Source organism: Nothoprocta perdicaria, unplaced genomic scaffold (assembly GCF_003342845.1).
Source record: "Nothoprocta perdicaria isolate Ctin4 unplaced genomic scaffold, notPer1 scaffold_6, whole genome shotgun sequence".
Classification (NCBI taxonomy): Eukaryota; Metazoa; Chordata; class Aves; order Tinamiformes; family Tinamidae; genus Nothoprocta; species Nothoprocta perdicaria.
In genome coordinates this window covers 4,528,658-4,555,113 of record NW_020455865.1, presented here as the reverse complement: position 1 = coordinate 4,555,113, position 26,456 = coordinate 4,528,658, and the positions used below count along the sequence as shown (strand labels likewise).

Below are 26,456 nucleotides of genomic sequence, written 5' to 3'. Positions count from 1 at the left end.
CTRTAAGAGGGATGTGGAGCTTCTAGAGGGTCCAGTGGAAGGCAACAAAGATGATCAAGAGAGTGGAGCATCTAACGAACAAGGAAAGACTGAGTTGGGCCTGTTTTCCCTGGAGAAGAGAAGGCTGAGATGGGATCTAATTAATATATATAAGTACCTGAAGGGCAAATGTAGGGAGGAAGGGGCCAAGCTCTTCCCAGTGGTGGTCAGTGATGGGACAAGGGACAATGGGTCCAAGTTGAAACACTGGTAGTTCCATCTCCATGTGAGGAAGAACTTCTTCACTGTGAGGGGGACAGAGCCCTGGCACAGGCTGCCCAGGGAGGCTGTGGAGCCTCCTTCTCTGGAGGAGGTCTTCAAAACCCACCTGGATGCTGCCCTGTGCCCCGTGCTCGGAGTGTCCCTGCTGGAGCAGGGGGCTGGACTAGATGATCTCTAGAGGTCCCTTCCAACCTTAATGGTTCTGTGATCTTCGAGAGTGTCTGTGGTATGAAAATCCAGTCCAGAAATGGGCACATGGGAAGATGACCCAACTACGCATTTAAAAAGGTTGCTACCCTCAAAGCATCTCATGAAAACAGTCCTGGTTTCTCCYGCTCAGGTGAAAAGAAACTTCCTGGTTTTTAATAAAGCCAAAGAACTGCCTCCCTCTGCATGCTCCTTCTCTAGAGGACAAGAGCTTTACAGAGACCGTCAGCATTTGCCATGGCCAAGTAGCAAAATTATCACTGATAAATGTTTAAACCGCTGTATATTGTCTGGGTAGGTAGGTCCTGCACCAGCATAGACCAGGTGAAGCTCCAGGTCCCTGTTGTCCCCAAAGGCACACGGTCTCCAGCACTAGTTGCTCCTCCAGCTTCCACAACACATAGTGCAATGGGCTTCTGGTCTGCAACTGCATTACCAGCTTGGACAAAAGGGCTTTACAGTTGCTGTAGGAGAGGACTTCTCAGTTGCCTTTGCTAGAAACAGCACCCCTGCAAGCGCACCAAGTTGCACACGCAATTAGAGGTGACCAAAGGAATTATTTCACCCACACAGATTTATTTGAACGTATGTATTGTTACTGCAGACAGAGGCTTTGAAACCTGCCAAGGCAAATCATGCCTTACGTTCTCAAATAAAGCTAAAGAGAGAATAGAGCTATAAACTAAGATGTTAACTTCTTCTCCAAGCCTCAGTTTCCCTACTGAAGACAGAAGGATGACAGCCTTGTGACTCCCTAGTCACTCCTTTAGTTTGCTCCAAATTAATATCAATTTTGGCGTCCAGTGTTATTACTGTCAAATTATAGCGACGTCAATGAACGCGCTGCAGTGAGTCAGAGCCTTTCCACAGCACTTAGTGTCATCCTCAGAGCACAGCCAGGCTGTCTGGGGATAAAATCCACCACAATCCCCCTCTTTAAAAGAGCCCGATGTACGTCAGAGCAACGGCCTTTTCCTGCATCTGCCTCTTCTGTGCTTGTAGGGACAAGGAACCCTCRGAAGAGGAGGCTGAAATTAAAAGAAGAAAACAAAAACAAACCCAAACCGCACACACAGGGGCAAAACAAAACAAAAAGTCAAAAATAAATCACGCTCCTTTCAGAAAAACTCCAAACACTGAAGAGTGTCTAGATACAGTTAGACAGAGGTGTGTTCGGGTAAAAAGAAAAAAATAATTACACAGGAAAGAATTTTCCATTTCTTTTCCCCTCGTTACAAACCTTCAGTGAGCACCTCTTGCCAGCTCAGCATCTCATTCCTGTTACTCATGGCACTCATGTTACCAAACGTCTTTCATAAAACCCTTAGAAATACAGAGGAGCCTGTGCATTCTCCCACAAAAATAAAAACTTTTTTGGGRGGAAAAACATTGGTTCAGTGACCCMAAAACTCCTACCTGGAAACTTTCTGCACACCATGGGCATAAGGGTGAGTTGACAGGCAGATACCCAACACGTTGCCCATGGCTGGGGACACGAGGATCCCCAACTCGAGGGCAGAAGTGTCASCTGGGCTGCCTCGTGGCCACACGAAGCCCCCGTGCCCCAAATTCCCCAGGCAAYRGGCACACAAGAAAGGGCTCAAAAGRGGTACAAAAAGTCCAGGCCAGAGCTGGGGCTCCTAGCAGCACAACAGGCAACAAGATATTGCCCCAAGGATTGTGTGTGGAGGGATCTGGGCTCCACTTGGAGCTTCCAGACGGCTGTTTGAGGAAATTGCCATCAGTGTCAACCTCACCACTGCTCTCAGACATCTCCTCTATATCTGGGCCCAGCTTGAACCCATTTAACTTGTAGTGGATAATGAGATAACACATGATAAGCTGCAGCTGAAGGTTATTTCAATACCCATCTGGTACCTGTTACGCAGCATACATCCTATTGTTGTATAGGAAATATATGCCACCTCCCTCCCATATGGAAAAAAAAGATCTATAGATGAGTTCCCTCTTTTCTATGAATAGAGGAGGAAATTCTCCTCCTTGGTGGTGTTTCTAACATGCTGYTGTGTGTTTCATACCTCTTTGGGGAGATGTGATCCCTCCTAGGCTGGTGGCATCTCATGGAAAGACACAGGACCCCAGTGAAGGATTTACTACAGACATCCACTCTCCTCTTCATGCTCTCAGTTAGGAAAGGATCCGCTCCAGCCTATTTTGAGGAGAAAAGGTGAATCATAAACAGTGATTCAAGGTTGCCCTTTGCAAGAGAGAAACCTACTCCACCCTGGGGATTCAGAGCCGAGTTCATTTCGGAGATTATAGGATCTACCTCCACTCCAATAAACATCTGCTGAAGCCTGGGAGGGGAGCAGTGCAACCTGCCCACACCCTTAACTCAGATGCACAGGCAAGGGAAGCCACAGCTGGCAGCTAAACAGCCTSGTTTATTTATTCAAAACTTCCATCTCCATCTAAGAGATAAGTTTAATAGTCTCAGGTCCCCGGCTGAAATTGCCCGTGAAGCTTTTGTCTACATGAAGCCTAAGCATCCACGAGGGYTGGGGTGTCTGGTATCCCAAAAATCACATTTCACAGCACAAATGGGCAGCTCTGTTTGGTTTTGTTGTTGTTTTTGGATCTGTGCTCCCCTTTCTCTTATTTTGCTCTGGCAGGAGGACTCTTTTTTTGTTGTGAAAATTCCTCTACCTTGCCATAATCTAAAAACCTTTTGCTGATGCCCCATCTAGCGTTCAGCAAAGACAAATGCAGTATCTCTATAGAGCAGAGTTAATTGGAAAAAAAAAAAAAATCCAGCATTTTTTTTCCAGCAAAATTAACCTTTTTTTTTTGTGGAAACAACATTGAGTTGACTTCAACAGAGTTTGAGACAGCCCAGGCAAAACGGAGACCTGTTACCAAACCCACTGCTCATTCTTCTAAGCAGTGATCCGAATCCTGTGAGATGCAGAGCTCCAAGCACTTCTACAGAAACCTTTGGACTCTGTGATGCCAGGTGTGCAGCCCACTGAGAACTAAGCCCAGAACAAACACTCTACATTCCTGGTTAATCACCAGATCARTTAGCACCGTGGTCAAGATGCTTCGATGCTTCAGCCCTGTCCACCTCACAGCTGCAAAGGGCTCTGATAAAACCACCTCCCAATGCAGCAGCACTCGGCTTAGGACCATTTGTGTTCTTAAGGAAGATTGTGACAACTGTTTTTGACATGACATCASTAACGTGGGTACTTGATAGAGGAACTGGCTTCAATTTGCTTGAACATCCTGAAGCCACAACTGCAGGAAGTTCTTCTCTTTTCTGTTTCACTTTCCTTTCCTGACGAGCCAATCTGGCCTCAGCTCCCACCATGAAGCTGCTGAACGCTGCTGGGTTCCTTGTTCTGGTGCCCACCTTGATGCCAGCTCTGGACCCCCTGAGCACCTCCCTCTTCATGGGGGGGGCCGCTGTCGCTTGGCAGCTCTTCCTGCCTGGCTCCTGGCTCAACTGCAGGGTCACCGAGTGCTGCAGGATGAGGGACACGCTGAACATCTCAGGTAAGGCGGTGGCATCACGAGCCAGCCCATCGGTGGCCCTTCCCTGGGGGATAAGGGCTTCCTTCTCCATGCCAGGCTTCTTTGGGGTGCTCGGAGCAGAGTTATGGTTTAGGCTCATGAAATAATCCCACGTCTTCATGAGACGGACACTCCAGTGGCTGGGGTGACTGGTATTCCCCAGCCCCACCAGTGGTTGCTTGCAGCGTGTGCTGGATGAGCAGCAATGAGCTCCAAGATTCAAAACACGTCGCTGAACGTGATGAATGGGCTGAATAGCGAGGAGTCCTCAGGGAAAGGGGAAGTTGGAAAGTCCAGGCCTGCAGGGCATGAGTAAATGGTCTAGAAAAAACAACACAGTCTTTAAACCATAAATTCCCAATTTTGCCACCTGGAAATCCCCCTTCCCTTTGTCAGGGGACTGCGGATAATGTTCCACTTCAGGGCTGGGCTGTGGGGTTTTAAACAACCCCTCAGCTGGTGGAGCCCTGTGTACCTCCAGTTACTTAATGTCACCTAAACTGCACTTTTCTTGGAAGTATTTTAGCCACCGAGACCCCAGGTGCAGCACTTATTATCAGGGGACGTGATATGGCAACAGAATCACACTTCTCTCTAATGTGAAGAATGTCAGATGCCTCCAAACCAGTTAATGACAATTTACGACATGCAGAGCATGTCTCCACGGTCAATCCTATCCCAAATCTTTATGGGAGCTGTAACACAGCCAGGGTTCCTGCCTAACCCCTGCCAACTGCTTGGTTCTCCAAAACGCCCTCAGAAGTAATTCAWGAGTTTGTGAATTAGATTATTTACTCATTCACAGTCTCACCRGGGACTGAAGGCAGGAATATTTGTTCTCCTCACTGGTCATCCAGTAGTAATAAAGAACAAAACAAGCAAGAAGAGGAATAATATGGCATTTACTGACTCTTTTCTCGCCCCTCTAGTTTTGAAGACGGATTTGAAGCAGAAAGTCTTCGGGCAGCACCTTGCTGGCCAAATAGTTCTGAGAGCTCTGAGCGCAAACGTTTATTCTGGTCAGCCCAAGAAGCCTCTGGTCATGTCCTTCCATGGCTGGACAGGAACAGGCAAGTCGTTTGTGAGCAGCATCATTGCAGAGAACCTCTACCGGCCTCATATTGCACGGAGGAGGTTCGTGCACCACTTCAGCACAGTACTGCACTTCCCACAYGCCTCACACCTCCACCTCTATAAGGTATTTGCGGCTTTTATCTTGTTTTCTTGAGGCAATTTATCTCCGTGGATGTAAAACGCCGGTGATTTTGCCTCTTCTCACAGGAGCAGCTGCAGAATTGGATCCGGGGGAAYGTCAGTGCCTGTCCAAGGTCGCTCTTCATCTTCTCTGAAATGGACCAGATGCCACACGGCCTCATAGACTCCATCATGCCCTTCCTCGGCTACCGCAAGGAGATCAATGGTGTTTATTACGGCAAGGCAATATTCCTCTTCCTGAAGTAAGGAAATCCAGAGGCCAAAAAGGATTACAATGCCCCAGAATCAGACACGATTCCTCCATGGATTATCCCTGGAAAATCTATTTGCTGAACGTTATCCCAGCTACGAAGGGGTAACGTGAGTGAGTCTAAACCTCAAGCTTCAGGCTGGTTTACCTCTTGTCTTGCTGTTACGTTCAAACACGTAGCACAGCCTGTTTCAGTGCAAGGCAGTGATTAATAAACCAATAACAGCTTCTTAGGGAGCCTTTTGGTGGCACCTGAGGGTAAAATCAGACCCTCTCTGCCAAAAAGTCCAACTTAGCAGTTTAAACCACCGTCTGGGGGGTGCTCACCCATCAGACACTGCTTTAATGTGGAGGACAGTGTCACTTGTCACTTCCCACCTCTGAGCAACTGCTACCCGTGAGAATGGGCTGCTTCCTTTCTGCTGGGCAATCCCACTGCCCAGACCAGCAATAAAGGTGGCAAAGACACCGCTCTAACGATCCTGTGAATCTCTCTCCTCACAGCAATGCCGGGGGAGATAAAATAACAGAGTTTGCTCTTGATTATTGGAGGAGGCAGAAAAGAAGGGAAGAAATTCCTTTAAAGGAGCTGCAGTCTCTGATGTCTGAGGAAATCTTCCACGACAAGAACAGTGAGTGTCTTTGGGGTCCCACGTCCCAAGCCTACTGCTTTGCACCGACTCCATTCTCTCTTGCAGGTGGTTTCTTCCACAGCCAGCTGATCCAGAAGAACCTAATTGACTATTTCGTCCCGTTCCTTCCTCTTGAATATAAACACGTGAGAAAATGTGTCCGGGAGGAGCTCCGCTTGGGAGGCCACCTCGAGGATGAAGACCTCATGACAGAGATTGCCTTGGCAATGACTGACTATCCCAGYGAGGAAAGACTCTACTCCAGCAAAGGCTGCAAGACTGTGGCCTCCCGAGTGACTCTGAGTGTCTAGGCTTTCCAAAGCCAAATTCCTGGTGTTCTTTCCATGGGAATTTGGCAGATGAAAGAAACAATAAATCCCTTTCCCTTCTCTGCCTCCCAAACCACACAGTGTTCCCTGAAGACACCTGAGCTCTTGCATACCTTATTCAAGAGCCCTTAAATAGGCTTCAATTCAAGCCCTTGCAGTCTTATTCAAGAGCCCTTCAATAAATGCATGGGATAATGTGACAGTCGTGGCTTAGAGTAAGCAGAAGAGGGATATATGTGGCTGATGAGATTTGCTCTTCTTGCCCCAGAAATACTTCCAAACAAAAGTATTTTCAAGGGGAAACCATCCCACTTCTGTTGCAAGACTGTTTGTACCTTAAGTCCTAGCACTGTCCTAATTGGTAAGATTTATTCGTAAGTCATCATTTTCAGTAATCACATCTGCTTGGTTTTAGACTGATTTTCACCCTTCTGTCTCAAAGCACAACGGAGACCAGAAAAGGAGACCTGCTCCTGCTTTTTATGTATGGAAACTGAAGCACATAGGAGGACACCGAGCTGCCCAACTCATCCAACAGGCCTTGGTCGGAGGCCGTGGTTCCAGCTCGGGGTTCCCTCTGGGAAGCTCTCCTGCTTCACCCTGATGTTACCCCCTACCACCAGGAGAACATCGGAAATGCTGTGCACCATTGCCTCCGATCTGAACATCAAAACTWGGTAAAATTCGTAAGTGAATAGTCAGGACACGGAGTTACAGTATTTTTGATATTTTGATATTTTCCCCAGACCCAAATACATGACAAAAAAATAATACTAGAAAAACTGGTGAAAATGCTTTCCTGAAGCATAGGAAGCTCCATTGGAATTTGAGGAAAATTGTGAGGGTGCCAGAGCCCTGGAACAGGTTACCAGGGTGGCTGTGGAGCCTCCTTCTCTGGAGATCTTCCAAACCCACCTGGATGCCGCCCCATGCTCTGGGTGTCCTTGTTGGAGCAGGGGGCTGGATGGTCTCCAGAGGCCCCTTCCAACCTCAACCACTCTGTGATTCTGTGTGAACTCCTTTGTATCTTGGCACCAGTGTTGGCTCTCACCKTGACCATTAGAGCCTCCTTCCGTTCTAACCACCTGCTGTGACCCACGCACTGGGGATGGGTCACACGTCCAGGGACACTATTTACAATAAYGGATCCAGCAGGCTCTTCCCGGGTGGCATTTCTCATGGAGGCTGTGGCGCTCAGCCCTACCTGCTGTCCCTCGCGATGTGCTCAGTGCCCGACATGCTCCTGGTGACGGTCCCTRTGCCTGATGGTCCTTCCATGATCGTGTCCCAGGTGCACTGGTCAAAACAGGGGGTTCATGGTGAAAACGGGAGGTTCATGGTGAAAACAGGRGGTTCATGGTGAAAACAGGAGGTTCATGGTCAAAACAGAAGGTTCATGGTGAAAACAAGGAGGTTCATGGTCAAAACAGGGGGTTCATGGTGAAAACGGGAGGTTCATGGTGAAAACAAGGAGGTTCATGGTYAAAACTGGGGGTTCATGGTGAAAAYGGGAGGTTCATGGTGAAAAGAAGGAGGTTCATGGTGAAAACGGGAGGTTCATGGTGAAAAGGGGAGGTTCACGGTGAAAACAAGGAGGTTCACGGTCAAAACAGGGGGTTCATGGTGAAAACAGGGGGTTCATGGTGAAAACAGGGGGTTCAAGGTGAAAACGGGGTTCATGATGGCCTCGTGATGGAGGGCAAGGAAAGGCCCTGGCACGGAGGGGACACCGCGTTCCCACATGAAGGTGCCGGCGCCTGTTGTGCTCCGAGGGGCGGAGGACACAGAACAGGGACAAGGATGGGGCTCAGGGAGACGCTGCCACGGCAGCCTCTTCCCCCTGCACACAGCAGCGCCCCTCGCACCACTGCACCCACGACGTCATGCCGAGCCCCTGACGTCACTCCCCTCACGTCGACGTCACTCCCCTCACATCACCCGAAAAGCGAAGCCCGCGCCACTCCTCCTTTGCCCCACTCCAAGATGGCGGCGGCAGCGTCGCTCGCGCGGGCGCCCGCCCCAAGATGGCGGCGGGGCGGGCGGGCGATGCCGGCGCCCGCCCCAAGATGGCGGCGGGGCGGGCGGGCGATGCCGGCGCCCGCCCCAAGATGGCGGCGGGGCGGGCGGGCGGCGCGGGAGCCGCCATGCCGCGGGCGGCCGCGCTGCTCTGGCTGCTGCTGCCGGCGCTCGCGGCGCTGGAGCCGCTCAGCGTGGGCCTCGCCATCGGCGCCGCCTCGGCGCTCACCGGCTTCCTCTCCTACCCCAGCTTCTACTGCAGCTACGTGGAGTGCTGCCCGGGCGAGGGGCAGCGCCTCAACGCCTCCGGTAAGGCGGCGGGCGGGAGGACGGGCCGCGCGGGGCGGCCGCCGCGCTCACGGCCCTTGTCTCCCCGCAGCGCTGCGGGCGCAGCTGGCGGCGCGGCTCTTCGGGCAGCACGTGGCCCGCGACGTGGCGCTGCGCGCGGCGGCGGGCGCGGCGCGGCGGCGCAGCCCCCGCAAGGCGCTCGTGCTCTCGCTGCACGGCTGGGGCGGCACGGGCAAGAACCTGCTGAGCCAGATCGTGGCCGAGCAGCTGCACCCCGCCGGGCTGCGCAGCCGCTTCGTGCACCTCTTCGTGGCCACGCTGCACTTCCCGCACCGGCACCTCGTCAGGCTCTACCAGGTGAAGCACAAGGGGGAGACGCGCTGGGTTTTGGGGGGGATTCATCCGCAGGGAGCTCCGGAYGGGGGGCTCCTCGCTCCGCGTCCAAAATCTGCGTGTTTCTGAGGCCATCCCGGCTCTTGGGAAAGCGGAAGAGCCCTGAGCGCCTGGGAAGCGAGAGCGGGTTTCCCGGCTCCGCTGGGGCTTCCGAAACCCCCTTCCCAGAGCCAGACCTCCTGTCTCCGCCTTGGAGCGTCTCCCGGCCTGGTAGGTTGGCATTTGGTGTGAAGAGACCCTGCCCTCAGGAAAGGCCTTTCTCRTCTGCAAGGCTTCTGCCTCCAACCTAGTTTGCGTCACCTTGTCCGTTCCTCGAGCAGAAAGGCTGGGAAAGATTTGTGAGYGGGAAGAGAATTGGTGGGTCAACTCGGTGCCATGAGGTAAAGGGATCTTTGGGGACGGAAAACATAAAACCTGGGAGCGTGTGACAGCAGTCTCCAAAAGGAATCCTTTGGRTCTGTTAAGTACAAACCTCCTGCTGTAAATCCCCAAGAGACAGAGGTTTTCCAGTGTTTCCTGAGCTCTTTTTTTCCCTAGGAGCAACTGCAGAAATGGATCCAGGGCAATGTCAGTGCCTGTCCCCACTCAGTCTTCATTTTCGATGAGATGGACAAGTTGCACCCGGGCCTCATTGATGCCATCAAGCCCTTCTTGGATTATTATGAGCAGGTTAATGGGGTGTCTTACAACAAAGCTGTCTTCATCTTCCTCAGGTCTGTAGCACCTTTTCCAGCCGTTTCGAGGTACTGAAACAAATCTGTGTGGTCCTGAGTGCAGCTCCTGTGAGAGCTCCGATTTTTGGGAAGTTCCCTGGGATGGCTGCACTGATGGCAATTTGTTAAGAACTGGAGACTTGCCATGAGCTTTGGGTTAAGGGTTTCTGTTTTGGTGAGGATTCCATGAAGATAAAKGATTTAAATGGCCAGTTAAAAAGAAACTCCTGCTTGGTCGCTGCTCCCTGCTGTAATTTTCTTTCTTTCACCAACAGCAATGCAGGTGCAAATTTAATCAATCAAGTGGCTCTCGACTTCTGGAGGAGTGGGAGGCAGAGGGAAGAGATTCAGCTGAAAGACTTGGAGTCAGTGCTTTCTGTAGGAGTCTTCAACAACAAGAATAGTAAGTCACTTTTCCCTCAAAATGTGAAAATCCTTGACTTCCTAAACACAGGGTTCATCTCTGCAGTCTGTATCTCAACCTGCCTTGCATTTGCTCTGCTTCCTGTGCCCCCACATTGGTACAACGGGACCCATTCTGCTCAGTCCCTTTGCTCCAGGGCCACGTCCTCACAAGCAGGTTCTTGGTGCAGACACCCTAAAGGGCAGCGGTGTCAACTAATCCATCCAGCTCACAAGCAGTCCCTCATCCGTCCAGCTGCCTGGTGCTCCCTGCTTCCTTGGGGAGAGTGATGGAGATAACCCACTTCAGGAAATGGGTGCYCTGCAGATCCTATCTTCTGTGGGCTTCATCCTAGAGAACCTCCTTCCTATAGATAACATATTTTTGTCTTTCTCCCTCTGCCAGGTGGTCTGTGGCACAGCAGCCTCATTGAGAAAAACCTCATTGACTACTTTGTTCCYTTCCTGCCCCTGGAGCACAAGCACGTCAAGATGTGCATCAGGGCTGAAATGCTGTCCCGGGGCCACCCCGTCGATGAGAAGGTGGTTGAAGAGGTCATAGAGGAGATGACTTTCTTCCCCAAAGAGGAGAAAATCTACTCGGATAAAGGCTGCAAGACTGTACAGGCCAAGCTGAATTTTCACTGGGACGCTGTGATGAGAGACGCAAAGGCTGAGAGCTGATGGGCCTTGGCTCTCCCAAGCACTTTCAGGGCTTTTTGCAATTTGTACATTTGCATTTGAGCTTCTCACTGTTGCGAGGAGTATGATGAAAAGCTCAGAGTGAGCCAGGTGGGCCCTTTATTTTATTATGTTTTCAAACTTGAAAGCCCCCTGCTCATCTCTGAACTGGCAGACACCCAAATGTTGCCTTCCCCCCTCCCTTCCCTCAGAAATTTTTGGTGAGTGGAGTCTATATAACGCTGGACACAACCTCTCCTCTTTATCCTCCTAAGTGCTGGGATTATTAAATACTTCATTTCCCTTCCACACAAAGTCTAGCCTGGAGCAAAGGAGCAAACCAAAGGAATTCTTCCAGGCACCTGTRGACTCCCTTCCTTGGAGGAAGAGGGTTTAGTTCAACGGCCAGTGAAGTCAAAGGTCTTGTGATGGTTTTAGACCTACAACAGCATCTGCAAGGGTAAATTCCTTGAGGTAGCACCAGGAAGAAGCTGGCATCCTCTTAAGATTCCTGCCTCCTTAGAGCAGTTTGATGCCACTGTGGTTCATCCAGGCGAGTTATTCAGGGACGGAGGGGCAGGATTACACTGTTGTCTGACTGGCATCACTCGCTGTCTCCTCCAGCCATGCAGGAAGCCACCATGAGCTCAGGGATGTCTGTTACTGAACTGCAGGAAAGGGGAGAATGCAGCTGTTTGCCCCCATCATCCTTCTGGAATAGAAGAAATGGTGATTTTTTTAGAAATATTTTTCTAACTAGGGGGGCTGAGTGCAGTGGTGTGGGAATTGGAGGATGTTAAAACACACACTAGGCCAGTCTTACAGCTTGTCAGGCTGATCTTCACCAGTCCCTCCCAGCTGCACCCCACAATCCTGCTCTCCCCTTGCTGCAGGACAYGGGCATGGCAGAGGACACTTTTTTAATAGCTTATTTTTTTACTGAAGTGTAAGCAGTAGGAATACAGAGCCCTGCCAGGTTCTTGTAGAGAAAGGAGTCTGGCAATTTGGAACAGAGCAACGTGCCCATACCTTTATCATCCATATATTTTTTTGACCAGATAGCTTAGTCTAAGACAGAAGTGCCTCTCATACACGTGGATGGTAACGTGTCTTAAACTGACCCAAGGGAGAGGGCTCCTCCTGTGCTGCAGCATCAACTCCCTYGTACTCCACTGTGCTTTAAAGGATGCAAAACTTGGAGCTCTCACCACTGCTACGTTAATGCAAACTGCAGCTGAGAACTTAATGCTTAGGCTAGCCTAAAAGTGTCCGTTTTCTCTTACAGCCTCCTGTGGAGTTTGTCAGACATTGGCAAACTGCTCAGAGTGAGGCAACCTCCCGAGCTGACTGCCTCTTAACCTTGGGCTGTTGGACGGTCCCTTTTGGCATCTGAGGTTTTGTRTAAATGCTGCAACTAGTTTCAGTCTGAATGCAAAATCCTTGTGCAGTCTAAAAACAAATATTACTACTGTATTGCAGTCGGAATAAACCTTGGCACTCTCCTCTCTTGCTCGAGTGATTGTGAGCTACAGAAAATACAACTTGATGCAATTTCCAGGCAGCTACCTGGCAGCTTTCTGGGAAGCTTCATTCATTTTAAGTAATTTGCTCAGAAGAAGGGATTGCAAGCAGGCTAAAACCTGCCAAGTCACCCAGGATGGCAGTAATTTCAGTAGTTAAGTAAATAAGCACCTAGGAATAAGCCTTAATCTCTGTGTGTTCTGCTTTATTGTTATTAGCCCTGTGCCAGGTGCTGCCAGCCCAATCAGCCTCACAGAGCTTGTTTAACTGCTCTTCTGCTTAGTGAGGAAAGTTAATATTCCAGACTGCTCTATTGGGGAAAGTTGGGGTAGGACTAYAGAAATTCCCACTATTGCCACTGGTTGGAGCATCGAGAGCCTCCCTACTGCTGAAAATGACCCAGTGTGTGACACAAAGCTCAGTTCCAGGAGGGTTACAGCTCCAGGCTCCTGTTTATACCTCACAGAATCCTCAATGTTGGAAGGGACCTTTGGAGATCCTCTACTCCAAGCCCCTGCTCACGCAAGGTCACCTAGAGCCTGTGGCMCAGGGTTTTATCTAAGCGGGTTGGGAAGATCTCCAAAGAAGGAGACAACAYAACCTCTCCTGGCAGCCTGTGCCAGGGCTCGGGCACCCTCCCTGCCAAGAAATGTTTCCYCAAGTTCCTGGGGAACTTTTGGTGCTTCAGGTTGTGGCCGATGCCTCTAGTTCTGTCAGTGGCCACCGCTGCAAAGAGGCCGCCCCGTCCTCCTCGCTGCCTCCCTTGGGGTATCTACAGACCCTGCTCAGGTCCCCCCGCAGCCTCCTTCTCTCCAGGCTGGACAGGCCCGGCTCTCCCAGCCTCTCCTCACAGGGCAGATGCTCCAGGCCCCTGATCCTCCTCGTAGCCCTGCGCTGGCCTCTCCCCAGCAGCTCCACATCCCTCCTGTCCTGGGGAGCCCAGCACTGGGCACAGGCTCCAGCTGTGGCCTCMCCAGGGCTGTGTAGAGGGGGACGATCCCCTCCCTCGACCTGCTGGAGACGCTCTTCTTAATGCACCCCAGGATCCCGCTGGCCTCCTTGGCCACCAGGGCACACTGCTGCCTCATGGTCATCTTGTCCACCACGACGCCCAGGTCCCTCTCTGCAGAGCTGCTCTCCTGCTTAGCCTCACTGAGCAGTTAGTTGCTCCTGTTGTTGGAGACCACGTTTCTAGCTGTGCACAAAGAAACTCATGCAGGGGGGTGTCGCAGAACCCTGMGGGTCTTCTGCACCAGGGCTGCCCTGGGCCTGCACCCCAGCAGTTGCTTGTGGTGGACTTTGGCAAAACGCAGCAAAATCCGATCTCAGCAACAGCTCAGCTGCTCTCACCCACCCACTGACCTGTTCCTCTAGGGCTTGGACCTTTTCCCCTCTCTGACATTTCCCCTGGAATAGTCTGCTCCAAACAAAACGTTAATAAGTAACAGCCAAAGTTACCCAGTCACAGCACAGAGCAGACAGGATCTGCTTGGAAATGAGACAGTCCAAGGCGGGAGAGAAACACTGGAGTGATTTTCAGCAAAGCTCTTCCTTTCAGCCAGCTGGGGGGAATTCTCCCAGCCAGCCCTGCTCTTTTCAGGCACAGAAAATACACAGCAGAGAGGTGGCCTTCAGTCTTTGACCTTCATTCCTAACACTTGCGAGTATTATCTAGTAATTACACTGCAGCGGCAGCTAAAGGCAGAACTGCGACTGTATCTAATGCTAATTACCGTTTCTAATACAGTCCTGCCTCGCTGAGCTGCCCTTTGGTGACAAATTACCAGGTGGCAGTAAAAGTTTATTGTTTTCACGTCTGCATTTTCCCATCACCAGTCGAGCAAGTCATTCACTACAATCAGCACGTCAAAGAAACCATCAAACCACCCTGTTCAAAGCACCCCTTTGCTGACAAATACGAGCAGTGATCAGTTAATTAGCCCGTTAGACACTTCAGAGCACAACTGGACACCTGCCCAAGGCACTGGCCTGCTTTGCTCCTGCAGAGAATAGCTCAAAATCCTGCTAGCAGGAGCCCGTGCARCTTGAACGCGGGCTACAGCATTCCCAGGATCTGGGATCATGGGTATCACGGTGGGAGGAAGGCGACAAGCAGGGTGTTATCTACCCCCGAGGAGGCAAATTCCTTTCTGTGACACTGTTCAGACGAGCACATCTCGGGCTACTCTGCAAAAAGCACAGGGATGTCGTTAGCAGCAGTGCCACACCAACCTCCAGGCTCTCCCTTTCACTCCATGACACACACTCCTGTCTCCTCCCCGTCTCCATCCCATTGCATCCCAAAAGGGAAAGGCACAGCTGAAAACTTGGGCCAGAAAGGCAGTCTGCTCATCCACAAGCGGCACCTTCATGCAGAATTAACATCAAACAAACAGAGGAAGGTAATTAAGAAACACTTCTAGTGAGAAAGGTTTATTTTGAGTAGAAACTGGAATGAAAAAGAAACTCTCAGCAGTGCTCACATTTAGAAGCAAGTCGGACAGTCTGTTTGCAGTGACTTTTTTGATGCATTTCACATTTTTTCCCCCGAGTGCCTTTGGACCTGCCTTCATACCTGCCTCAAAGGCACCCGGCATTGCCAGCAYGGGCCAAAGGGGAAACCCTGCAGGCAAACCTTGCAGTTTAACTGTTAGGTGAAGGGGAGAAAGCTCTTTTCCTTCCCCCTGGTGCTGCATTTACCACGCACGGGCCTCCCATTGCCTTACAGACAGGCCATGAAACCAGCCCAGCAGTCAGCAGCTTTCCTTCCTTCCTACCCAAGAAAATCATTCCTAGGGGAGCACAATTTCACACAGGAAAATAACCAAAACAGCAACCAACTGCACGTGCTAGTCACAGGCTTTGACTCGCTTCCTCTATTTAATCTCGTTAAAGTCCTCCCTTTGGAGCAGCGAAGCTGTTTCAATTAGTAAACACACACACCCCACCTCGTAACGTGGTTATCAGAATATTCCCACACAAGCCCAGTGAAGCCCTTCCAAGACTCTGATTAAGTTTCTTAAATATTGCCTGGAGATCTCGCAAATCAAACCAAACCCCAATTAAAATCAGGTCATAATCTCAGTCCTACCACACGTGCCTATGATCTGCTAAGCAGTTCTGGCAATCAACACACAAGCCGAGGTAAGTTTGGTTCTGATAAAGTCCTCACCTTCATAAAAGTTCATTCCTTACCTTGACAGCACAAGATCAAAGGGAGCCGTGACTACTGACAGAATAAAAATGCAGATGCACTACCACTTATTTACACACCAGTTAAAAATAATGTTTCTTTTAAAAAAAAAAGTGCTTAAAAATGAAATGTCCCGGTTTCTCCACTTGGTGATTAAATTAATTGGCTTCTTGGCAGATCGCAGCAATAAAGCATCAGAAGTCATAGTAATAATCCAGTTTGGCATACACAGTTTTACATCCCTTGTCTGAATAAATCCTCTCTTCCCTGGGGAAGTAGGTCATCTCATCGGCTATTCTGGTTAAAATGTCCTCATCCACGGCGTAGCCCCGTGCTTCCACCTCAACCCTGACGCACATTTTCACGTGTTTGTATTCCAGGGGCAGGAAGGGAACAAAGTAGTCGATGAGGTTTCTGTCGATCAAGGTGCTGTGCCAAAAACCACCTGCAAAGGGGGAGAGATGGGAGGGTTGTTGGTTCTCTAGTTAAACAGTTCTTTAGGCTAAAAGGGAGCGGTCTCACATCCTACTCCTGGATGCATTTACCCGGTCACTGGTAAATTAGAGCCCTGTGACAGGCAAGAAAACTCAAATATAACCCCATTCTCATAGTTCTTTGTGCATAAAGTCCAGGGCAGACTCCTACATGTGATTTTTTTGGAGCTCTAGTGCATAAATACGTTGTTCACAGCTGCTGGTCTCTGCCCTCACTTCTCTCCCCTGTGGAAGTCCAGATTTTCACCCTCCTACACTAGGGTCTTGCTCCTTTTTGGAGCTTTCATGCAGTATTTAAAAAAAATGTTCTSTTTCTCCTGCTGATATTAAAGCTTAATCATCTTAAAACCCCTTTTCAATGGGAATTCCATGCAAGAAAACCCAGGAAGCCCTGGACTCCAAACAGCAGGGTCAGTGAAAGCAGCAGTTCCTATGGGCTGCCTGAAGGCTTTTCCAGCCTCAGCAAGACAGGTGACTTAGCTGGCCTGGAAGCAAGACGCTGTCTTSCCCATAACTAAACACTCTGTGGTCATCAGCTAACACTAAACCCAGTCTCGGTACTAGACAGTGGCTCCCAAAAGCACAGAAGCAATAAGCAGCAATTACACACAATACCCTTGTGCAGTACTGGGGAAAAGCTGGGGAGCTCTCAAGCCAGGCAGGGATTTACAACCTCGAAAATAAKCAAAGTTGTACTCACTGTTCTTGTTATTGAAGACAGACACAGACAGCGCGTTCTGCATGTCTGTGAGCTGTATCTCTTCCCTCATTTTTCCTTTTCTCCAAAAATCTAGTGTCACTTCTGTTATTTTTTCAGCTCCGGCATTGCTAAGCAAAGAGAAAACRAAGATTGTTGCTGGGGGCAGTTTTGGGCACTGATTGCACAGAACGGTCAACCYGGGAGGCCACTTCTCACCTGAGGAATATGAACATGGCTTTCCTGTAAGACACGCCGTTCAGCAGCTCGTAGTAGTCCAGAAAGGGCTTGATGGAGTCGATGAGTCCYGCATGCATTTTATCCATTTCATCAAATATGAAGAGCGATCTGGGACACAGGCTCACATTTCCCCGAATCCACGACTGCAGCTGGTCCTGGGAGGCATAAAAAAAAAGCTATTGATAAAGTTCATTTAAAAAGATGGAAAATAAATCTTGTATTTATTGACTTTTGTCCTGTTTTATTTAAGAAGCCAAGGGTTTTAACAAAACTATACTAAAATGTCATTCTGTTTCTGCAAAGTTAAGATTCAAACCACAGATATCAAGAAAGAGGATTCAGCAAACATGAAACCTCCTCAGGGAAAAGACATTCCTGCGAACACAGCAGGAAGGAAAGACTCCACACTCGGACAAGGGACAGTGCCACCAAGGACGAGCAATTCAAGCGAAGTCCCCTCAAACAGGTTGCCTACTTTGGGCAGCACTTTAGTCTAAGTGTATTTAGGTGTCCAAACAACAAATAACATAAACTTGCTACCCAAGGAGCACCAGAGAGAAATTACATTTATAGAGCGAGTCACTAGCACGCATACAAACAGAATTAATCTCTCAGGACTGAGTTGTAATTACGCAGAAGTGAAGATGACAGCAAACCCTTCTTAAAACACAATGTTGTTCTTAAAACCCTAAGGAAGCATTTTTAAGCCAAAACGAAACATTAGCCTTTCAGATTCTCTCACTTAAGTGTTACATTTAAGATCAATAATGGAAAGAAACCAGGGAGGAGTTGCTGTGTTTGGCAGATGAATGAACATTAAATGCTTGGACCGGTTTCAATGATTCACCACTTCCTGAGATTCCCTGTCTAATCAGTCCCCAGCCACCCAAGGCAGTGCAGGGAGATGACGCTGGCTGCCCTGCAGGTAAGAAGTGACAGTTCCTCCTCCTGCCTTAGGCAGCAATTTCCCCACGCTGTGAATTCACTTCAAGTCAAAGACAAAAAATGGTCCATTTTATTTTGCAGCAGCTCAGTAGCAAGAAGGGCAGCAGAAGGCTGTAAAGAGGGAATATTTCCTCTGTGCAGAAAACAGGCTTGCAGGCTCTCCTGTTCCCATTTTCAACACATACAGACTGAAGACAACCACAGGAYACAGCATGGCTCAAACTCTGCTGCCAGCCCTGCTAGAATAAGTCACAAACACAGAAAAGGGASATTCAAACTGTGTCCTCACGGGATGGCCACCCGCCAGGCGCTGCACAGACACGTCCTGCAGACCGGCAGATCCATTCCTGCTATTTTTGCCTGCACCTTTCCAGAGATGGTCTTTTCTAATTATATTTCACAGCTGGGGAACAGATACAAGGGAAAAATAAGTAATCTACGCAGCGTGCGAGGAAGGAGAAAGGTGCTCCCACTTCTTCGATGTCTGTCTGGGGTACCTGACATACTTGAAAGCTCCCAGCTGCTTCTCCAGAGTCACAAAATCTCATTTGTTTTTGTGGTGCCCAGCAGGTTATCACTCACCCTGCTGAACACCCTTCCCTGCTGCTCTAGGCCGACATCCCTAGACAGAGCACGCAGCAAAGAAAAMTAACCACGACCATCTAGAAAACGATCAGTCGTCTCTAAAGAGAGGCTCAAAACATGTGCAAAAAGCRCTTTAAATTCCTGCGAAATCAGTCCTGGTGTATGTCAGAATTCACCTAGGTCTATGCAGGGGATCATAGAGCTGGCACGGGCTTCATTTCACAGGGCAAAGCAGCCCCTTGTCTTCCAGCCCCRAGCTGCGGATGTGTCAATCACCACCAGAGATAGCGCTGCAGAGCGACACGCTCCTACCTTGTACAGGTTGACGCTGTCCGCRTGAGGGAAATGCAACGTGGCGACGAACTGGTGCACGTATTTGCTCTTGAGGCCTCGCTTGTAAATGCTTTCAGCAACAATCTTGCTGACGAAGTTCTTGCCCGTGCCGGTCCAGCCGTGCAGGGAGAGGGCCAGGGGCTTCTTGGGGTTGGTGTTGTTGAGGAAGCCCTTGACGGCCTTCACGATCACCTTGCTCGCCAGGTGCTGCCCGAAGAGCTTCCTGTCCAGGCTCTCCTGCAGGCCTGCGAGGGGCACAGAGAACACGGTGAGAAGGGGGAATATGAGGGGAGCTTGAGTGCCGCTCGTGCCAGGGCGCGGGGCAAAGGGCCGGCCSMGCTGCGRGGCCCTGGCCGGGGCGCACCGGCGGCGGCGCGGCGGTCGTGGTGCTGCAGGCAGCACTCGCGGAAGTAGCAGTAGAGGCTCGGGTAGGAGATGATGCCCGTGAGGGCGGAGGCGGCGGCGCCGGCGAGGGCCAGGCCCAGGCTGATGGGCTCCACGGCGCGCGCCGGGCCCAGCAATGGCAGCAGCGCCAGCAACGCCGCCAGCGCGTCCCGCCGCGGCCGCATCGCCCCGCCCGGCACCGGTACCGGCGCCGCCGCTTCCGCCGCCACCGGGGGAGGGGCGGGCGGAGGCGGCGCCCAGCCGGGCGGTGCCTGTGGGGGCCGCCATGTTGGCGGCGGCGCCTATGGAGGCGGCCATGTTGGCGCCTGTGGCGGCGGCCATGTTGGCGCCTGTGGCGGCCCCTATGGAGGCGGCCATGTTGGCGCCTGTGGCGGCGGCCATGTTGGTGACGCGCCGCGGCCCTGTGGTAATCCACCCGGGCTGGACCCGCGGGGAGAAAGGGACCGGATTTACCCCAATTAATTAAATGAGAAATTTGGGTCTTTCCCCCTCCCACGCCGGGGTAGACCCTCCCCCTGAACAGACATCAACACCTTCGCTGCCACTGCCACCACAAGCGCTGAGCAACTCCGTGCACGCTTCCTTGAAAGCAAAACTGCCACTTAAGATAATTGAAAAACACTTTTATTATTTTTAATTCCATGATCTTCCCTCAGGTTACCTCACAGGAAAGGTCCTCTCAGGCTGGGCCTCTCCTCCTGCCACAGCTGGAGACGCCTGGGCATGAGATTTTCCTCCCCTTCACACAGTTACATCCCGGTCCAGCTTTCCTAGTCTTCACAACTACATAAACTGCAAGGACCTGCTATAGAAATAACTCTACAGGGAGGAAAAGATGCAAAACAACACAGTGCACCATCATAAAAAGCATAAGCCTCCCTTGCTGAGTGTGCACTGTCAGCCCCAGCCACTGAACGTGCGGCATCTTACACTGCTCTGCACAGCAAAAGTCCCTGGGAATGGAGAAATCTCTTGGAAAGATAATTCTAGCAAGGTGGCCTTAATACTTCCCATAATGTTTACAAGTCAACTGCTTTTAAAAAGATATTTTTTCTTTGTATTTTTAAGAGCATGTAAGAATCTGTAAACAAGCTTAATTTCGCACTAAAAAGTACCCAGCTCATGTTTGCACAAAAGAGTTTTATAACTGAAAATAAGTTATACAAAATATTTTACTGGCTGAAGGGTTGACCACGAGCTGCAACCTGATTCACTACAGGATCTCAACAAGAAAAGCCTTGTAGTTAACATCAGCGGTGAGGGTAGTGATTCTCACCCCCTCCACAAGTCACTGACACAAGATCCTGCGCTGATGGAAAATAAAAGCTCCTGCAAAGACTCCAGACAAGCTCCTCATCAGTATCGCCTATTCATCTTCTTGAACTTCTCATAGTGATAATCATCTGTGGCTTTTTCATTGGGCGGACGTTTGCGATTTGGAGGAGATCCTTCAAAAGAAATACAAGAAAATATTATTTCCTGTCCTTTCACATATGTAACAGAACGGAAGAGATGTTCTCTTAACACTATCACCTTTCCTATGAATTCTCCTAAAGCCACCCACTACTGACAGCCCCTTGCTGCAAGGAATTTGGTTATTTCCTTAAGTCAATGCTCCTTAACTCAACGCCTCTAGCTACTCCAGCCCTGTCCTCACTCCCTTAGCAATCAAATTTGTTAATGTTTCAATCCTGACCTTATGCTGCTGCAGCCTTTGATATCGTTAAAGATACCATCTATCCAGGTGGCTTCATGTGTGACCTAGCAGGGTATAACCATGTGCCAGAGCCTCCCCTGGGACTTCAAATACAGATTGCTCCACTTCCCCACTATCTCTGCACACTCACATGTAAGAGAAGGCAAGAGGAGCTACATCATTACTCTGTGCAAGATCTCCAAAGAGCTTCAGTATCTCTACTTAAAAAAAGAAATCTGTTATTGGGAACTTACGCTCAGGTTCTGGCCTCTCTGTGTCCCCCACTCTCAGTGGACGGGGCTTTGGTTCTTCTTTATTCCTTCTCACTGGTGCATTTAGCTCCTCATGATAAACTGAGAAAAGGAAGACATCAGATATGGAGTATTACAGTTTTTCAGTAGTGTAATCCAAACACACGCATCTCTGCACCATTTGCTACAACTAAGAAATGACACAGCTTCACAACAGGCGCTCTTGTAATTAGTTTCTAGGAATAATCAATGCATGCAAGATGGGCTCCATCAAACTTCAGTAGCACTAGTTCATCAGAAGTGGTTGCAAGACTCCTCATTTCCTCTGGAGCACACAGGTCTGACTCCAGATCCCTGCTGCAGGCGGGGTTAGGCCCATTGGAAGGCTGCCTTTCCTCCAGATGGCTGCAGCATGAGAGGCTCTCCAGGAAATTAATTCCCATCTCCTGTCTATTAAGATCTATGTTTGCTTGACCACCTGTCTGCTTTGGCAACCTACAGAATAGCTTCTCTCCATCGTAAACTATCTTTTATAATCACAGGCTGGGCAGGCTTTCCCAGCACATGTTGGAGATATAACTTAAAGAAAAAGTCTTAAAATTTATGAGGCATAGGCAAGAGACTGTCAAGGGAGTTCAAGAGCAGAAGGTTAAGCCCTAAGTACTATGTCCTTCTCCTTCTTGTTTACGGATGGGGAAAAAAAAGGCCAAACCAGATGGGTATCCCAGAAAAAGATATCAGACAGCTGTTTGTGCTGATACATGAGTTAATTTATCCTGCATCCGACCGCATCCCAACTGACTGCTTCTCTTCAGCAGAAGAGCAGGTCACACCTGGGTCAAGAGAGCTCTGCAAGACTTACATCTGTTGTGCTGGACATAGTTGACAGCCATGTTTGTGGGAACAAAGGAAGTTTCACTGTCTTTCTTCTTGTTCTGTTGCTCTGCCAGCAGCTTGGCCTTGGCCTCTTCTGTTGAGATGATGTTTTTTATTTTTGCACTGAAAGAAAAAAAAAAACTCACTCATGGCTACTAAGGGTGGCAGGCAGGCAGAGAAGTTGTTCTACTTGGGTGGGTTGGGGTACAGTAATGGCACTGCTATTGCACTTCATTTTTTAAACTTTTTTAAAGAGGAGGCAGTGCTACAAAAAGGGGTGCTTCGTCTCAATGGGAAAAGGGAAGCGCAAATCTTTATTATATCCTCTTTTGGTGCAGCGCATAAACTGATCCTCAAAAAAGCTGGTAGACTGCAGTCACAGAACTCAAGAGCTTCTCCTCACAAGTCAGCTCTGGTCCTGCACTGCAGCAGCCCTAGTCACTGTGCAGAACACCCTGCTCTAGATATCGTGCTAATCAAGAACAAGGCTCAGCCTCATCATTGGGCCAAGCTGAGGCTGCAGAGTCCAGATGTGCCACTGTCCTGCTAACCAACCAGTTCTAGTCACAGAACTGTCCCTGGCAATTCGGGCTGTAACCGAGGGATCTGTGAACTACGTACTCAATTCCCAGATCCACTTCAGGAATGCCACTCAGCATCTGGTTGGACAGCATCTCTTCGGTCTTCTTGGCAGAGGAGACGCGGATGTTCTCTGGCAGCTCGTACAGAGAGTCCTCAGCGTTCTTAAGCTTCACCTTCTGCTCCTCATTTTCCACAATCCCCTTCCTCTTCTTCAGCTCGGTCTCAATGTACTTCATCCTGAACACCAGCACACAAGGGACATGTGGTATTTAGTTATGTTGAGTGTATTCAGTTCCAACAATGCTGAGCACAGCTGCAGCACCCTCCCTGTGGTGAGGGGAGAGGAAAGAATCATCTCTCCAAACCCACTTGGCTAACATAAACTGCAAGAAGTAAAACATGTCCAAGAAATGATCAGCTCCTCTAAGGTTTTTCACGACTAGCAGGGAAGACTGTCAGTGGTATGAAATGCCACCACACTAACTAGCTGGTTGGCACTTCCCAGCTTCGTTCATGAAATTGCCTTCTCCAGTCTGGCTGGCAGAAGGTGAAACAGTAAATAAAAGTTTCTAGAAGAATGGAGAAGTTCTCTTGGAAACTCGCAGTATCCAGGACAGGAGGAAAAACACCAAGAAAATAACAAAACAAAACCATGAGAGGACATCCAGCCTGGAATTCAACATCCCAGGGAAAATGCAGCACAACTTACATGTCAGCATCTTCATCCCGCCTGTTGGTTTCAGCTGAGAAGGAAGTTCCCAAGTTTAGGTCTTCCTCTTCATTAATCCTGAATGGAAATCACAATGTTACAGCTGTTTTTAACTTGGACATATTGCAATTAGGGTAACTAGCCAAGCTGCATTATCTTAATCATAACATAATTAATAACAATATATAATCAACATAATTGCACAACATAATGCATAATTATTATAATACTTATTATAATTATGTAATTGATATAGCAATATTATTCTTCAAAACAACACATCATTTGGTTAATTCACTAATAGCTGTCATTAGTAACTAGTCCACAGTAGATTTTCAGAGCTCATATAAACGCACTTGTCCTTGCCCCGTTCTTTCAGCTTCTTCATGTCCACCATCCCACCAGATTTTATCTTAAATGGGTCATCCTGTAAAACATGAAATGAAAAGGCTTGAAACTTTCCTCTAGTTTTCTGCTAGTCTTCATAAATCTGGATAAAAATACAGAAAATGAACAGGTTTTAAGATGTGACATCAGTCCTAACCCCAGCTGGACTCTCACAGTGCTCCACTGGACCCCACTGATGTTTTTATAATATTAAGTGAAACCGGGGTGATGAAAAATGATCAAACTTACCACCAGTGTTGCTTCTTCTTGCAGCTTCTCCCCCACAAGCAGAGCTGCAGCACTAGTCAACCAGATATAGAAAGTAAATAAAAATCAGTAGAGGGAAACATTACCAGCATTACTGTGTTTCTTTACTTTTCTGTAAATCTCAAACACTTTTGGTACTACCGCGCATGTAGGTATTTCTGCCAAAAAAAAAAGCAAATGAGAGCAGAAAGAAAGCAAACAGAAGTTTACTGCTACAGGGCAGCACTAGAGAAAACACAAATTCACCTACCTGGTGCCATATTCCTTACCTAACCCCATTGGGTCGTTTCCTGAGACTCTGAACTTCTTTTGCTTCCTCAAGTTTTAATCTGAAGGGAAAACAAACAAAATCTCAGTTTAGGACTTTATTCTTTGGATGTCATTAAGAAGCAGCATTTTTTTTGCAGTAACACAGGAACTTCTAGTGAGGCTTTGCTATAAACCTCTGCATATGATTGTCCACCTTTCTGGTTACAGATTAGACTAACAGATATGTCCCAATTGATTTTATTTAAGCAATTCCATGTATTTAAGCAATCAGAAGAACCACATGGCATCTATTGGGACATGTTTTGTCAACACATCTTCCCTCAGCTGTGGAAAGCAGCATCCAAACACTGTTTAATCTGAAGCCAATTTCTGGGAAGAAAGAGCCAAGGATTTCTGTTCTTGTATATAGTCTGTTAAGATTTCCCACCAGCACTTTCCTTAGAGTATAATAAAGAAGGTCACTAAATAAAAATTCCATTTAGTAAGCGTGGGACACTTTTAGTACTTCAAAAATTCACATTAGCTAATAAAATAATAGTCTTTTCTCAGGGGAGGGAGGACTACTGAAGCAGCTGATTTAGAGCAAAACTAGCAGCAGTTTCCAGGTGAACATATCAGAAGAAAAGATATCAGAATAATATATCAGAAAACATACCAAAACAATAGTGATTCAGAAAAAAGTTGCATTATTAAGTATCAAGTCTCCACATACAGACTTGCCTGCATTCTTACTTTCTTCAGATACTTTGATCTCCCTTAAGTATGCATACTTTCAATATCTGCCATGAAATATGCATTGTAAAATGCATATTTAGAGGAATCGGCCACAAGCTGAAGCACCAAAAGTTCCCCAGGAACTTGGGGAAACATTTCTTGGCAGGGAGGGTGCCCGAGCCCTGGCACAGGCTGCCAGGAGAGGCTGTGGAGCCTCCTTCTCTGCAGATCTTCCCAACCCGCCTGGGCGCAGCCTGTGCCACAGGCTCTGGGTGAGCCTGCGTGTGCAGGGGCTTGGACTAGAGGATCTCCGAAGGTCCCTTCCAACATTAAGGATTCTGTGATTCCAAAATACTTCTCAAGGACAGTGGAGCGGGAGCCGCAGAGCAGCCTCCTCGGGAGGGGCTGTGGAGGCGGCGGCGAGCGGGCGCTCTGCCTGCTGCCGCCCGTGCCCTGGCGCAGGGTCTGTGCGGAGTCCTCATGATCGGGATGTGCCCAACGTCTCCTTCCTCCTGGCTCGGCCTCTCCGAGGAGGCAGACGGGCCCCTGCGCCATGAGGCGGCACGGCGGCATGCAGTATCAGCACGACATGGCCGACGACACCATCACCCCACAGTGCGGCCGGGCACGGGGCGCGAGGCTGCAACGGTGCCTCGTGGCAGCTCGAAGCAACGGCGCCACGTGACGCCACAGCGCCGGGCGGCGATACGGCATGGCGTGAGGCGGCAAGGATGACGTGGGGCGATGACGTGAGGCAGCAATGCAAGGACACGAAGAGGCAACACGATGACGTGGGGTGATGTGAGGCGACAACACGATGACACGAGGCAGCAACGTGATGCCATGAGGTGGTGACATGAAGCGGCAACACGATGACGTGAAGCAACAACGCAACGATGTGAAGCAATGACGTGATGATGACGTGATGACGTGAGGTGACAACAAGACGACATGACACGACAACACGACGATGTGAGGTGATGACGCAAGGCAACAACAGGTTGACACGGGGCGATGACATGAGTGACAACACGATGACGCGAGGCAACAACACGATGCCATGGGGTGCCGACGTGAGGCCACAACACGAAGAGGCGACGTGAGGAGGCACCGGGACTGTGCCGAGTGTCCGCGCCCGGAGAGGGCGCAGCTCGTGCCCCGCAGGCCGCCCCGCTCCCGACCCCCCGGACCCACCTGACCTCCTCGGCCAGCTGCTCGTCCTCGTCCTCCTCGTCGTCGGCGCCTGCCCGGCGGCGGCGGAAGCACTTGGTGCCCGCCATGGCGGCCGCCCCCTTCGCCCCGCGCCGCGCGATGCCGTCACGGGGCGGCGCCGAGGCCGCGGCCGCCGCCTGCCCCGCGCCGCGGAGCGC

The 26,456-nt window shown here is 49.7% G+C and overlaps 4 protein-coding genes across 5 annotated transcripts; 2 read left to right on the top strand and 2 right to left on the bottom strand.

Moving 5' to 3' along the window:
• Positions 1 to 3,791: 3,791 nt before the first annotated feature.
• Positions 3,792 to 6,450, top strand: LOC112955909 (torsin-1A-like). The gene is made up of 5 exons (XM_026049374.1): positions 3,792 to 3,984; positions 4,932 to 5,200; positions 5,284 to 5,459; positions 5,972 to 6,099; positions 6,166 to 6,450. The coding sequence occupies exons 1-5, from the start codon at positions 3,798 to 3,800 to the stop codon at positions 6,408 to 6,410; spliced, it is 1,005 nt and encodes a 334-aa protein (XP_025905159.1). The 5' UTR covers positions 3,792 to 3,797; the 3' UTR covers positions 6,411 to 6,450.
• Positions 6,451 to 8,068: 1,618 nt separating this feature from the next.
• On the top strand, positions 8,069 to 12,229 carry LOC112956076 (torsin-1B-like). Its single transcript, XM_026049579.1, is given in 7 exon segments — positions 8,069 to 8,091; positions 8,412 to 8,579; positions 8,581 to 8,753; positions 8,824 to 9,089; positions 9,663 to 9,838; positions 10,114 to 10,241; positions 10,647 to 12,229. Coding segments are annotated over 7 exon segments (1,212 nt in total). The 3' UTR covers positions 10,925 to 12,229.
• A 1,926-nt stretch (positions 12,230 to 14,155) lies between these two features.
• On the bottom strand, positions 14,156 to 19,498 carry LOC112955974 (torsin-1A-like). 2 transcript variants are annotated; one of them, XR_003250969.1, is made up of 6 exons: positions 19,294 to 19,498; positions 18,909 to 19,174; positions 17,046 to 17,221; positions 16,830 to 16,957; positions 15,638 to 16,080; positions 14,156 to 14,629 (listed from the first exon to the last, which is right to left on the bottom strand). XR_003250969.1 is itself a non-coding variant. In XM_026049454.1 (5 exons), exons 1-5 carry the CDS (start codon positions 19,496 to 19,498, stop codon positions 15,830 to 15,832), a joined length of 1,026 nt encoding a protein of 341 aa, XP_025905239.1. In that variant the 3' UTR covers positions 14,941 to 15,829. The 2 variants fall into 2 exon arrangements, 1 of the variants encoding a protein (XP_025905239.1); XM_026049454.1 differs by lacking the exon at positions 14,156 to 14,629 and having other exon boundaries at positions 14,941 to 16,080.
• Positions 19,499 to 20,058: 560 nt separating this feature from the next.
• Positions 20,059 to 26,366, bottom strand: CUNH9orf78 (chromosome unknown C9orf78 homolog). Its single transcript, XM_026049494.1, has 9 exons — positions 26,281 to 26,366; positions 24,372 to 24,431; positions 24,085 to 24,136; positions 23,805 to 23,875; positions 23,449 to 23,526; positions 22,779 to 22,976; positions 22,144 to 22,280; positions 21,285 to 21,383; positions 20,059 to 20,782 (listed from the first exon to the last, which is right to left on the bottom strand). Exons 1-9 carry the CDS (start codon positions 26,364 to 26,366, stop codon positions 20,691 to 20,693), a joined length of 873 nt encoding a protein of 290 aa, XP_025905279.1. The 3' UTR covers positions 20,059 to 20,690.
• Between the last annotated feature and the right edge of the window lie 90 nt (positions 26,367 to 26,456).

Bases quoted from the DNA above. Each gene is read 5' to 3' on its own strand.
- CUNH9orf78 (XM_026049494.1), bottom strand. From the start codon at position 26,366: ATGGCGGGCACCAAGTGCTTCCGCCGCCGCCGGGCAGGCGCCGACGAC. The intron at 23,876-24,084 runs GTAAGTTTGATC...CATGTTTTACAG, and splicing joins AAGAAGAAGCAACACTGGTG to GATGACCCATTTAAGATAAA. The intron at 23,527-23,804 runs GTGCGTTTATAT...ATTTCCATTCAG, and splicing joins AAAGAACGGGGCAAGGACAA to GATTAATGAAGAGGAAGACC.